Source organism: Camarhynchus parvulus, chromosome 7 (assembly GCF_901933205.1).
Source record: "Camarhynchus parvulus chromosome 7, STF_HiC, whole genome shotgun sequence".
NCBI lineage: Eukaryota > Metazoa > Chordata > Aves > Passeriformes > Thraupidae > Camarhynchus > Camarhynchus parvulus.
Genome location: NC_044577.1, coordinates 17,890,099 through 17,905,143, shown reverse-complemented (window position 1 = coordinate 17,905,143; position 15,045 = coordinate 17,890,099). Strand labels below are relative to the sequence as shown.

General features: G+C 36.2%; 1 protein-coding gene across 3 annotated transcripts in view; it reads right to left on the bottom strand.

Moving 5' to 3' along the window:
• Positions 1 to 15,005, bottom strand: part of SLC25A12 (solute carrier family 25 member 12) — a 44,964-nt gene extending 29,959 nt beyond the window's left edge. Inside the window, exons 1-4 of one of the 3 annotated variants that reach the window (XM_030952904.1) lie at positions 14,962 to 15,005; positions 14,427 to 14,480; positions 10,549 to 10,691; positions 5,755 to 5,870 (exon numbers count right to left, since the gene is read on the bottom strand). In XM_030952904.1, coding sequence (XP_030808764.1) covers positions 5,755 to 5,870; positions 10,549 to 10,691; positions 14,427 to 14,480; positions 14,962 to 14,973 — 325 coding nt within the window. In that variant the 5' untranslated portion in view covers positions 14,974 to 15,005. Of the gene's footprint in view, positions 1 to 5,754; positions 5,871 to 7,201; positions 10,692 to 14,426; positions 14,481 to 14,961 lie in introns of those variants that run through there. The other 2 variants (XM_030952906.1, XM_030952905.1) reach the window with 2 other exon arrangements.
• Positions 15,006 to 15,045: the final 40 nt, after the last annotated feature.

Sequence of the window (15,045 nt, the reverse complement as noted above, 5' to 3'; positions counted from 1 at the left end):
TAATGTACAGATGCTGGCTTTGCTGGTTTTTTTTTTTCATCTTCCTCAGTCAAAACCTAGTAATGCTTCTAAATTAAGAAAAACTACAAGTGTTTCAAATTTCCAACTGAGCTATTCTGCAGGGGGCAAACAGCAAATTATTTTTCAAGCCTTTCATTTTAGTAGGACATTTTACAGAACGCATTCATTGTCCCTGTCAATACATGTTGCTCATTTACTAATGTCTTCTACTCTTTGCTCACCTTTCTGTAGTGGAATTCTTTCCTACTGAGCTGATAACTTTCTTTCCAGGCTTACAGTAATGCATTTTCCTCTCAGATAGGCATACAAGTCAGCAGCCTGATGACATACTCAACTTACCATCAGCCCCAGGAACAATAAACCTACTACTCTAGTGTACTAGTACATTACCTCCAAGGCGACACACGTTCTCACAAGATTGCTTCAGAATTTCCCCACCCAATCATTTTAAACAAATTATAGATGCTTGGAGCAGCTATCTGCAGGCAGCACACACATGACTGGCTCAACTTCCATCAAACACTGTTACCTATCAGGCTCAGAAAAACAGTACAGAACCCCAAAGATCCTAGGCAATAATCAATTTCATATAAGGAGGAAGAATACTTTAAATTATAAACACTATGCGGTCTCGTTGGTGGCCCATTGCGGGATGAGCTCCATACTCCCAGTAAACCTTGCAGCAGTACCTATTATTTATTTTGACTTATCAGCTCCCCAAGAAGCAGAGTGGAAAGCTCATACAATTCTAGTGCCATCAACCCGTTAGCAGAGTTTGCCATTCCCTCATAACGGTGATAAAAAGCAATCACACTTCTTAGGGACAAAAAAATATAAGTGTTAAGTTTTAAGCAGCAGCATAAGTATGGTAAAGATTTGTTGTTTAACAGGGTTGTTTTGGGTTTCTTTAGATCTGTCTACTCAGTAATCTATTGTCCAATTTGTGCATATTTCATGCCTAATGTACAAAATAAATTTTAAGATTTATATGTTGCTGTTGTTCACTATTTCTGCTATCAGCATATTTTCACTTTGAAGGATAAAATAAGGAGCCACAGTTCAGGGCAGAAAGACATCTTTGCAGCACCTGATGCAGAAGCTTATTAAAGTAATCCAAATGTAATACAATAATTACTTTAATGTGAGAAAGCTTAACTAGAAATAGTTACATTTTATTTCTACTCTTATTTTAAAAGGATTACTGATTCTACTGAAAGATGAATGACAGCCATAATAAAAAGTTGTCGATACATATAATCTTAAAATGAAGTTCTCCTTTTCTGTTCCCTCTTGTTAACTATGGTTTTGAAAAAAAATTAGTAGTAGTAGTAGTATTAAGAGGGGTTCCCATTCTACATTGCTCAAAAGCATTCAAAACTGTAGTTTAAGCCCCCCAAAAAAATCATACAACACAAAAGGAAAAAAGAAAGTCCTAACAGTGATGTTTCCAACATTATCTGCATGTGTTAAGCAAAAGACACTTTGAAAACAGGCAACTAACTAGTAGGACTAGTAGTTAGTTAGAGGCAACTAACTAGTAGAACAGGAGACCAAAAAAAAATAGCAGCTCTTATAGCACTTGATGAAAGGTTTATAGTACTTGATGAAAACATGGATTTTTCCCTCATATGCTCATGTCTGTAGTCATGTGATCATGAGTATTTTTCTGTTTATTTTAAAATATATATCCAGCCTTTATGGTTGCCAGTAATACTTTTGAAAGCAGAACTTTGAAGTTTAAATCCAAATATTAGCATTTTCAACCCAGCTGCCCTTTTAGAAAGGGTGAAGGAGTGAGTACTAGAAGTGATCCCTGGTCCCTGAGAAACAATAGTCATATGCAAAGCATGAACATGTATTCAACTCCTTTCTCTTGCTCATCTTCTTCCAGTGTTCTCAAACTCTATGTCCTGATTAAGGGAAACCTGAAATTTCTCAGATTAAAACTTGTTTAAGTAACAGACTGGGCAAAACTTCAGTATCCCTGTATACTCAAATTCTGAAACTATTAAATTGCTGGTTATTATTTCAGTTCACCAATATTGCACTATTTTCACATAGTTCCATTATAAGGCATCTGGTTGCCTTCCTCCCTCCAGTGCCTTTGAAGAAGATGCTGTTATACTTGGCAAAATATTTGTAATTAGATTTTGAATGCAGGATGTTTTTAAAAGCCTTAAATTCAGTTCCATAAATATTTTCCAATTATCTCCAAAATCATTCTGAATACAGAAGACTCACAAACACATTTTCGTTCTATCCCTCTAGCCATACCAGCATACGTATTTAACTGAAAAAGCATCTCTGAAACTCCCCAGTTTATCAGAGAATGGCTCTCTTTGTGGTGACTCTACAAGGAAGAACAGCTGGAAAGTGCCTTGAAATTGTATATTCCAATTAAAAGTGATGCAGTCCAGATCACTGTATGGTGTGCCAGAGAGATAAACTACAAAGAATCCTTTTACTTTCAGTTAGACAACCTATTTTTCAGAGAAGTTTGGCAGATAATCACAGACTTCACCTTTTAAACACAGTAGAGATTATCTGCTTCAACATCAGAAAAAAACAATAGCTTAAGCAGATTTAATATTCAGGTTTGCTTTAACCTGAATTCAGGTCAGAAGATCTGAACAGAATAGAAATAAAAATAATATCCGTTAGTACAATAGTATTAATTTTATGAGTGTTTTTGAATATTTCACTCAGGTTAAGTAGCACAGTCAATACATGCCATAATCAAAGGAGCAAAGCGCTTGTCAGTCTCCTATGGCTACAGACAGCAACCTGAAAAAAAAATCACTAGTCTTCATCAGCTTTAGCTGTTAGCATTTAATTATTTTATGGATAATGCAGTATTGTAAGGGCTCAGCAGCAACATATTTTGCATAAAATATTCACCTAGGAAGCATTCATGAAGATGTAGGAGCATTTGGTTAGAAATTAATGCTTTTTCTCTATTTCTCCACGATTAAAAACTTGTTTAAACTACACTGTCACTTGTATCAATGGGTTAATAAACAGTCTTTTTACTGCTTTTTATTCACCAAGCTGACAGCAAGTCCAGTGCAGCTGAAACATGTAGAGAGTACTGAGCATGCTGTGCAGTTTGCTCGGGTAAAGTAGGTCCAGTTTCATGTCCTTGCAATGGACCTAGTTTACAAACGTTGCAGAATATCAACTACACATTTATGGCAGTCATTCATACAGGATTTCTGGACGTCCAAAGCTCCTGGAAAAGCGTCCCAAAGCAGTAAGAAAACAGTAGATGACATTAAAGTGACAGAAGACTTCATGTTTCAACATATGATATGGCAGACAAAGACACTGATTAACTCCAAGTGAAAGTATTTCTACAAAATAGCTTCTACAGTCTTCTTCTAAGGCAGTTCTTCTGTGACACAATTAATAATTTGATCACTGGAGAGTTGGAAGCTAAGTATTTTAAGAGACAAGTAGCAGACTGAGGCTCAAGAGGGCTGTAAAATGCTGAAGTGCTTGAGAATGGTTCAAAATCATGTCAGTAAATAAATCCTACACAGAAGCAAACCCAACTAGAGTAGCTTGCTTCTGAAAACTGAGACAGCTCTAAAATTCAACAAGCACACTTAAGTTCTCCCAGATCACTGAAAATTTGAGTAGATGAGAGTATTTTTTGAGAACATGTTATCTCACACAAGGCCAGTGTTGGTTCTAGTAACTAGACTGACCTAAGTTGATTCTGTCCCTTGCTTTGGATGCAGAATGCAGAAAAACCTCAGCAAATCCATGTTGCTTCTGGCAAGACTTAGTGGTTTGAGACAGCTTTGGCATCAATGCAATCACATCCACAGAGCATTTCATCTGAGCTAGAAAATCTTGACTTGCGTTTGCTGTCATAACTCGGTCTACCTGCAGACCAGGTACATTACACAGTCTATAAAAGACCTGACTTGTCTGAGAGTGAGTCTCACACCAATTATTGGCTGAACTTACTCCATTTCAGTATATTTCCAATAATTTACTAAAACCTTCAACTTTAAAACTTATGTTTCTATAGTATCCTGTTTTCACATGAAACTAAACTCCGTGCCTTTCTGTTTACATGGTATGAAAATGAAAGGGTGCAGGTCTCATCTAGAAAACTGCCATAAGACTGACTTGGAAATTGACTGCAGGGTTACCATATTCTGAAGATGTCACAGATCATCATTCACATTTTTCACAGCTGTAATAATATGTATGATACACGTATGAAGCAAAAGTAAGTAGTCCATGTTACAAGCAAACAAACAAAGACAAAAAAGCAGCAGTAAATGTGGGAACTGCAGCACAAAAAATATGTCATCTTACCATATGTCATCTTACTAACATAATGTTAAATATAGTAATAATTGCAATATAATTAATTTTGTAAAAAACATCCAAGAAACCAATAGTAAATTTAAAATTCCCTCAAGAATTTCCTTTTCAAGATTTATCAGCCCTACAAAAAAATCAGCAAGGACGATAAAGTAAATTGGTGGTTTTTTCTGTTTTACAATTTCTCTTTTCTGTTTTCTTTTAGACTTAGATAAAAATAACAATTCTCAGTCTAACTGAGGAATTTGTATACAATCTGAAATAGCTTATTGCTCAATTATGGAATCAGATATTTCAAGTGTTCTCATGATATCTACCAAGTTCGAACCCCCATTTTGTAAGATTATTAAAAAAACCATCGTTAACATGGTCACACTGATTGTAGTAGTTTGTCCAATTCCTAATGACTGCATTCACCTTTATTTAAATTCTAAAACATTTTCTTTTCAAGATGTTGTGCATCCAAACTGCTTAGTATCTGACTCTTCAGTTAATGATGTAATTTAACAGGCACCATAAGTCAAACAATTTGTTTCCATAAAAAGACCTTTGTTTTTTTTCCCAACAAGTTACAGCAATTTTCATAATAATGAAATAGTACAAACAGCAAGTGGTTACAAATCCAAGCATAGTTTGCATTTTCTTTATTGAGTGCTTTATTCTTTTGGATAGAAATAACATTTAATTCTCATTCCATTTTATTAAAATTCTTACCATTGATTTATCTAATTCTCATAAACACGAAGTTTTAAAAATAAAGCCTAGTCTTCCTTAAACTGCAATGTTAATAACAGCTATTTAGCAAATCACAAAGCAGTATAGTTAGCCTCAAGACTTTGGTCTAATTACTAACTTACGTGATTAGGTAACAAAACCAAAGGCCAGATTTTCTTCCTAATTTTGCAAATATATAATCGAGTTGTAAGTTACACTCATAACATTAAAGTAAGATTTGCTCCTCAAGAAAAGGAACAGGAAATCAAATTTTTAGAGCTCCTTAATTTCTATATTGAGTTCTTACTGTATGAAATGACAATTACTCAGAAACATGTGAAGATCCAGAACATAACTTAAAACTCCCTCATGGCTGAAGGAGTTTGAAGTCCAGGATACAGAATTTTACTTAGGATGACAATGAACATCACTGTATTTACTACTTCAGGAAAATGAAAAATCTTGATTCAAGAAGACAGAGAAAAACATATTTTGTCTCTGTGTACTTCTTAGGCTTGAACTGAGAGAGGAGGAAAAAGTTCTACTCATGCAGAGTCTTAGAAAAACAGTACAGTACTGCACAAAATGCATTTCTTATGCACCTGTGGTCATGAATCACTATTATGATAGACACTACTATAATCAGTTTCTTAAAACTGTTTTTCTTTTAGATATTCTTACCAAATGTTACTTCTCCACTGCCATTCCTGTCAAATAACTGAAAAGCAACAATGAATATTGCATCTGGAGTACACAAAACAGATTCAAATGCCAAAAATTCTTGGAAGGAAATTAACCTAGAAAGGAAAACAGAAAAGTTATAAAGATTTTTTTTAATTGTTCATAACACCAATGATAATTTACATTTTATACTCTAGAAAACAGTGTGATCCAAATATTAAATAAAATTCTAACTTAAGATAACTAATGCTCTAGAGACTGAAAAGTATGTTATATTTAAGGAGTTAACATTTATGCAACTTATTTCTTCCTCTATGAAGCAAATGAATTCTCACTGAACACCTACAAGTTATTACTTTTTAATTATAAATGTAACCAGCACCTGAAAATTAAGATATAAAAACACCACAAAAATCCTAACAACATGAAATTTACAGGTCTGTCATTCTATTACTACATACGTATTTCCACTGAGAAAAGATACTGTAATGCAAGTACAGAAATACACTATAAAACATACATTTTCTTAAAACAAAACATAACATTCATAAAAAACCAACAGGTTCAGAAAAAAATACACTTTACTATGCATATGGAAAGAATACTACACTCCAAAAATAACATGAACCACCAAGTCATGAACTCAGGGCCAAACATAAAACATCTGGGCTCAAGGACAGACAGCACAAGGCAGGGAAGGATCTGAGTGTCACAGCAGATCCCAGGATTCTGAGCTGTGTGTGCAACACAGTCACTGTGCACAACTCAGGCTGCACACGTAAATCCAGGTCCTTGTGGTCACCACAGACAAACTCAGACTTGAATGTATGCACAGATATCTTATTAGGGCAAGTAACTTTTCTAGAGGAACTCTGCTTATTCTGACTAACACAAAAAAGCCCTTCAGAAGGCATCCTAATGCTGTATGTATGAATTGCTGCAGAAAGATAAACCTGAAGCTAAGCACAGATAAAGGATAATGTTGGCACAAGAAAATATGGGATAAATGACAGGATATATATTTTAGCATTAAATAATCAATGGAAGGAAGAATTTCAATTTCATCTTTTATATTTAACAAAAAATGTACTATATATCAGTAAATGCTGTTAAAGCAGAGAATATCACTGTTTCCTAGAAATTTTCCTAGAAAATGTATATAATTGATCTCAACTTAGTACTCATCATATGAGATCATTAGCTCATAGTGATTACTTCAAACATTACTACTTACTGCTAAAGAGACAAGTATAAAGTCTATTCCCCACAGGACAAAAAAAAGAGTAGAAAAATCACAATATTCACACTATTCATTACTATATCTAGTCTTTCTCTAAGTACACATGAAGCAGAATTGAGATACTTTAAAAAGGTTAAATATGTTAACATTCTTGTATATATGCACTGCACAAGAAAGACAGGAAGAATACAAAATTATCATATTTACCAAATTTTAGCCAGAAAAATCAGAGATATGAGAATGGCTCTTCGCATGCAAAGTCAATCTCATCCAAAGCATGATCTTGATAAATAAAGGGTTAGCATCAAAGAAACAAATGTTCCTTTAAAATAATCGTAAATACTATCATTTAAAATATATCTCACATACATGCATAAAGTTGACACACAAATTAACTCTTAACCAGGAAGCTTTATAACTGACAAAATCAAGTGCTGATCTCTGCAGAAGGCACTCGTAGAAGCCTGAACCTGAAAGGAGACATCTTCAGCAGTCTCACTGTAACAGTGCCTACAGCAAGAGGAGATAGCAGCTTCAATTTCCTTCCCACATATTCAACTTGCAATGCCTAAGAGCAGGGATAGCTCTGGGATCCTCCATTAGCCACCAGGGCAGAGATAACAGGAGCTGGATTAAACAGCATGATGAAGCTTCCCACCCAATCACTACTCAAGTATTATCCAGTGAACCCACTTCATTACAGAGTCCATAACAATACCAAATCACTCACCTTTCGTTTTATCTGTAACATCTAAAAAAATTTCTTTTCCTCTGAGTTCTTCTGTACTGCTACCCTTCAAAAGCACACAAAGTAACCCTTGTGTCTGCCATTATTCTCTTTCCTTTTTTCCTACTGCAAGTCTTTCCTAATTTTTCCCCATACACCACAGCTTTTTAGACATTATGTATAGCTCTGTTGTGACTCCCCATTAGCTGAAATATCAACTCTTTCTTGGGGACTTCATTTACAAACATATTTCCAGATTTAAGAATTATATACTGATTAAAACAGTATCCAGAAACAAGCAGTTAAAATGAGAATTTTGAATTACTACTGTGAAATTTTGTAGGTCTGAAGAGGGAGCAAAATATTTTAGCTGGTTTTAGCACATATATATGCGTAAGTATATTCTTCAGAGAGGGTATTTATCCTATCCTAAAACCAGTGCCTGCAGTCTGGAGACACAGGAGTGCTTTCAGCATCAATGAAATCCTATTGTACTAAATAGATAACAGGCAAGTTTAAAGTAAATTCTAATTTAGAGGACATCACATAAATTTCTAAGAACACGCACTTGTAACAATGAGGAATAAACACTTTGGAAATGAACAGTCAGCTGTTTTAAGAACTACCTTAATGAGCTCCACTAAAGCAAACCAGTCTTGTACAGCAGTAACAGGAGAAAGCAATAGTGCTCTGGAACAGTTAAGTAAGGATCAAGTTACCATGAGAAAAAAAGTAAAACAACTTTTTTTTAAACGCATGCCTACAGAGAGCCAGTTCCAAAATGTGTTGTTTCTGCAAAGTGCCAAACTTAAACCTAAAAGAAATAAAAAAATATTAACAATGGAAGCAACCACCATCAACACTCTTGAGTATTTATTTCAAGGGCAAGCAAGGCTAAGAGAATATGATAGCAGATATAGGAATGAAATTTTGTAACAGAACCCAAAGCTTCTCAACGACTTGCTGCATGACATTGGGCTGTCACTTAATGTAAAAGTATATATACAGAACAGGACTACAGCTATGTCCTTGGACTTCATAAAGTCAGTCCTTAGAAAGATGTAATGCATCCCAGAATTCAGTTTAAGACCACAGTAGTTATTAATGCTATTAGAGTCTGGATTTCGATCTATTATAGCTCACTACGAATGAAAGAATGTGAATGTAAAAAAAAACTGACATTGATAATGGGGCTCTAACAAATTCTTCACATTAAATATAGATTGAATGTAGGTTAAAACCTTTAGGAAAAAACTTTCAGACAAGTATTCAAACAGATAAACATTTTACGCTTTGAACTATATGGCAGTGCAAAATAAAAATCCCACTCTTCCCATAAAGAAGGTGGTAAAGCACACTTACCCATACTTGATTATCTCACTTCAAATACTACCCAGATTTTTTTAAAAGCAATAAACAAAAAAACAAAAAAAAATCTTATTTACAGGGAAAGTAACAAAAAGCAGTATCTAAAAGTTCTGTTCTAGCATTAAAACAAACTGATTTCCTACTGTAAGAAAGACCCTAAAAGATATTTTCTGAAGAGCTGCACATCACAAAAGATAAACAACAGCTTTCAGAGAAACAATATGCTAAGCATGTTGGCTTACTTTATCAATTAAACTATTTTGAACAGATACATACAAAATTACCTTTTCAATCCATAATAAAACAAGACACCGAAGCCATATATTGGAAACAGACAGGTTACTAACATTTATCTAATATATGTATAATCAAATGTATTATCAAAGTGCTGCAGCCTTATGAAAAGAAAAATCATGAGGCATTACATCAAACAGGAAATCCTATTTTTGTCATTTAGGGTAAGAAGTATTTAGCACATACAATTTCATTTCCATAGCACAGATACTGTGCAAGCTGCTTAGGATACTAAGCAAACGAATAAAATGTTCTATAGCAGAACACATGAAAACAAAATTTAAGTAACCAAGAAAGTGAAGGAGCTTTCAATTTAAAATAAGTTATATTTACATATTTACCAATGTATTGTCTACTATTTTAATGGCATGTTCTTCTCAACAAAATAACCATTCACTTCTGCATTCCTGACCTCTTCTCTGATCCATCTTAACCTGCTCACTTTACGTTAACAATGTCTGGGCCTCTTACTACAATCCAAGGCCAAAACCAGAAGCCCAGTCATATACAGCAAAAGAAAAGGCTCCTTGGAAGACAAATGAGTTAGAGGGCACTACCTCAACAGAGCAGGCATTTTGTAAAGTGGTTTCAGGGAACTGTCTAAAAGCAAGCAGGAGCATCTGTAAGCAGAGTTGGAAAAGCTTTATGTGGTGTGACCTGATCTTCGATAGGCAAACAACTTCTTCCTTCATCAAATCACTAGTGTCTCTCTTTTCTAATAGTCAGCCTTTTAAAAAGACTTCAGTGGTCGGATTTGAATTGCACACTACAGAAATAAGAAAGCTCTTCCATATTTTTGTGTTTAATTACAGGTACTGAAGACTCTACACAGTACCTGATGATGGACGTGGACATACAGAAAAGAACTTTTCTAAGGCAACTGTACTACACTTACCTTACCTGCTGTTTAACTTCCTCAGCTTCTGTAGAATTTAACAAAATATCCTCAAAATAAATCTCAGCTTAAAAGAATCCATGTCAAACACTGTAATTTTTTCTCAGCTTTCACAAATTTATAGTCTATTGTACTTGTGAAAAAATCTTCTCATTTAAATAAGTATGAAGTGTAATAAAATCAATAATGTATTTTAGAAGATTAAGTTATCACACTCATCCACTCACACATTTAACAATGCAAGTTTCAAATGGAAAGCAAAATTCTCACCCATCCTTAGTTTGATCTGCCACTCCAGCCAACAGCTGCACTGTTTTAGGGTTGTGATGCGGATCTGTATGAAGTCCTAGGTATTTCTGCACAAAATCCTCTGGGGTCATGTAATGCTCCCCATCCTTCTCAACGCTTGCATACTAGAGTAAAAATAAAAAACCAAAGCCACACAAACAAAAATTAATCAGTTTAGATGCTTATTATTGGTGAACCAGTATCTTCTAATTAAAAGAAAAATACATATTTCAGAAAGTGTCAGGTAATTGTGAAAACTTATATAAATTACAACCATGGTATAGTATTCCATTTGCAGCTACACTGAAAACACAGCACATAAATTTTCTTACAATTTCTAGTAGCAGGTATCTTTTGAATAATTGTTCCTGATCTTTACTATAATTATTTTGGAAAACATAAATTATTCATTTTCTCTTTTTGTGAGAAATAAATGTTCAGATTAATTTTTATCCTGAAAGTAATGTTTTTAAGGAAAAATACACACATAGACATGGCTTGCTTAGGCATCTCGTGTATCTCTTCCACAGTATCAGCCCCTCACATCACCTCATCACCTTTTGCTCTTCCACCCTGCAGCTGTGATGACAGCTGTTTGCAAGACAGCACTGTAAACCACATTACTGAATCTATGGAGAATTAAAATAGAGTACTTCCACTAAAACAGGAACACAAAGCACTGGACAGGAATCCCCTAATTGAGCACCACTGCCAATATGACAGCACAAGGAAACCGTGGCTTCCTTGAATCAACTCTGAAAGGTTCTCTTCTCAGCCATACACACACGTGACTGAAAAACACCTTATGAAGCACAATTCTGCTGCAAGACATGAAATCCAAAGAAAATGTTATGTTTGAAGGCCCATCAAACATGCAGAGTATGGAGTATATCTTCAAGAATCACCGAAGTCAGCTGACAGTAGAGTGCATATCGAAGACAGTCACAATCTAAACACCAACTTTTTTTGTCCAGACACCAATTTCTCTGAGTTTATCATAAATAATAATTTATAATAATACCTTCCACAATAAAAACTTTTTGGAGGAAGTTTTGTTAAAAATATTGAGACAAAAATAATTAACTGACAGATGCATTGAACTCCATATGAGAAGGTCATGGCATTTTGGAAGAGTTTGGCAGAAAGTCAATAAATTAAGGCCTGACAAAGTAGCTAAGCATGGAAAAATACATTAGTCCTATATTTGCACCATATAACTTAAATCAAGAATCTTTTAGCCCAAAAAAGGCAATTTTAAATTATAGCTTAATTTGAGTATAAAACATAATACATCAATTAAATCTCTGTTCTTCTCAGTCTTGTACTCTATTACTTTATAACACAAACTTCTAGTATACATTTGTAGATTGCCTCAGGTAAGCACCTGATGAATTTCCACGAGACTTTTAAATAAAACATCCTCACATAAGACAAACATACAAACCCCCTACTCTAGTTTACAAGCTGGTGTTATGTATCACCACACTTTCAGAAACAATGCTTTGGAAATCTCTTTTTGTCCCTTCTCCACCTTGCTTCAACAGGTTACACTTGAATTCAACAGGTAGGGAATAATTCAACAATATTTTCCAAAGATTGACTGTGTCTTGTCTAAGAAAAATAATGAAGGTTCACTAAGAAACCTTATAACAGTTTTTCCACCCAATTCTTTTATCTTTCGTTATAATTTGTTTAAAAATTTGATTTTTTGTGGTTGTTACTGAAGTCTGTGGTTAGCAAACACCTAAGAGGTAACTTATTTGATGGTGCACAGACATGAAATTTCAATGCCTGTATTTCATAGTTACAGGATTAAGAGAAATAACAAATTTTTTAAATGCAAATCAAACTTTATCTTTTTAACAGTTTAAAACAGTTAGAAGAAGCAGATAGCACACTCTAGAAGTTCTGAAGAGAAAGGTACAAGGTAAACTGCACGGCAGAGGGCACGTACCACATTAGAAGACATGCATGATCAGAAGGAAATTTAAGCAGACTCTCTATGATTAAGGTGGATGGTGACAAGGCCTAGAGCTCACATCTTCCCTTCTAACCATTTCCAAGGGAAGCCAAATTTAGGAAGGAATGCACGACCTTTAGCTGAAGTTCACAAAAGAGCCCAGCACTCCCAGCAAGGAGTAGAACATATCTGACCTCGAAACACTTGCAATATTTATTAACAAGACTACCCACAACTTAGTCTTGCAAAGAATTATTCTCTTTAATTTTAAAGCCTGCAACTAAGTTCAATTTCTAAGCATCAAAGAAGCCCACAATTTCAAACTCAACAGAACGCAGAAGAAAAAGCTTTTTTCTAAGTTGTTTTTTTACTGCAAAATCTCAGATACTTAAAGAGAGAGAGGAGTGCTTCATATTTTTCATTCCTCAGAGTATCAAACAATCCACAACTTCATTTGAATGTTTCTTTGAAGAAAACAAGACGGACATGGGGAAGAGCAAAAAGCCTTTTAAGCATACTGTCTGTTTTTTAGGTCAATAAAACACGTACTGTCAGGAAGAAAATTTCAACAGCCAGCGGTACAACGTTCTTCCTCTCTGCTGTTGTCTGTATGACCACTATCAAGAACTTCAATCGCTTATTTCCAGAAGCAAGAACTTCTACTGATTGGATGTCAAGAATCATAATGAGTTCACATTTACAACTGAATAATGTTTTGACACCTCATTTCACTTTTCTTCATTCAAAAGTGGAGAAACATTTTGTGAAAAGTTGGGAAAAAGACGTTCTAGAATCACATTGTTATACTGTATTAATACATATTTTTATGTTGCGAATTTTATTAACATACCCTAGTGTAATCTTTATCTACAAAAGCTGAATGCCATGTCAATCAAATAGGAACCTGCGTCGGAGTATCTTTTACTAGAAACTAAATGTTGAGCTTCCACAGTTTGATGCCAGCATTCTAAGTGTTTGCACTCCAGCAATGTCATAGTGTAATCCGGTATGCAGAAGAAAAGGCCACCAAAATTATGGCTGGGATATAACTCCTCTCTCTCAGGCAAAAAGCTTTCTCTACTTATCATATATAGAAATTGCTAGATGGTATAGTAGAACCAGAAGATACATATAAATAGTTAAATAATAGACTTTATTATTTACAGTATTAGCTCTAATTTTATTCTCCTAATTTTTTAAATAGAGAAAAGCTTCATGAATATACTGTGTAACACTCAACATTAGGGGGAAAAAACTTATTTTAGTACTTATTAAATATTGGTGGCCATAATATGGACCTAAAATACAGTTCTTATTCTTTTTATTATTCCATATGACTGCTTCAAACCTTATCATTAAAGTTTTAGGATTGACTGGATTTTCCTTTCTGATCATGCTTTACTGAAACTAAGCGAGTGGAGAAACCTTCATACTATTATTTATATATGCCAATTCTAAAACCTTGCAAGGGATAATATTACAAAATACATAAATCTTGAGAAATCAATTTTAAGTTCTAAAAACATTGCCAGTGGTCCAACCATTTGTACGAACACATTTAAACCCCAAGGACAAAGCATACAGTCATGTAAGAGGAATTTTTTTGTGTTCTGCAAAGGTGTATTTTAAAAAAAAACCCTGTACTCCGTTATAATTATTTGCTTTTTAGAAAATTAGAAAATACTTCAGGAACTTATTTAATATTATAATTTGGAAATGGTATCACACTTTGTGCCAGCAGCAGTTTCTCCTCAATGCCTGACACCCCCGTCAATACACTAAGCCTGCAAAGTGAACTTCTAAGTGTCCCACCAGCACGACACGAGTTTGATGCCATGGCAAACTGCTGAAAGGGCAAAACACAGAAGTCTGACACTCAAACAACATTAGATCTTTTTACCTGCAAGAAAATATTTCGTAGTTCAGCAGGATCCGCTCTTTTAGTTGAATGCACCTGTAAACACAAGCAAATTAATGCTTCGCTTAGCCGGGCTGCTGTCAGAGCGCAGATAAGCCCACCGCGCCGGCCACGGGCGGCAATCCGGGGTCCCTGTCAGACCCACAGGCCCAGGCTCAGCCATGCCCGCGCTGCCGCGGGACGGCACAGGGCTCCGCGCCGGTGACAGCTCCCAGTGACGGGCTGGCTGCGAGCGGCGCGGCGCCCCAGCCCCACAGGACGAACGCCACCGCCGCCCCGGGGACCCCGCCCGCGCCCCCCGGGGCACTTCGGCGGGCGGAGGCAGCGCGGGCACCGCTGCCGCTCCCCGGGGCCGCCCCGCCATCGCCGCCCCCGCGGCGCCGTTCCCCGGCCCCCGCGGGAATCCCGCAGCAGCGGCTGCGGCAGCGGCCGCCTCCCCCCGCCGCCCGCCTGCCCGCGGCCCCGCGCGGGATCCGCCCGGCTCCTCCTGCCACCAGCGGCGGAGCGGGAGAGTCACCTTGACCGCCATGCTGCGCCCGCCGAGGAGGTGGAGCCAGCCCGCCGCCCGCCGCCCGCCGCGCCGCCGCAGCAGCCGCCGCCT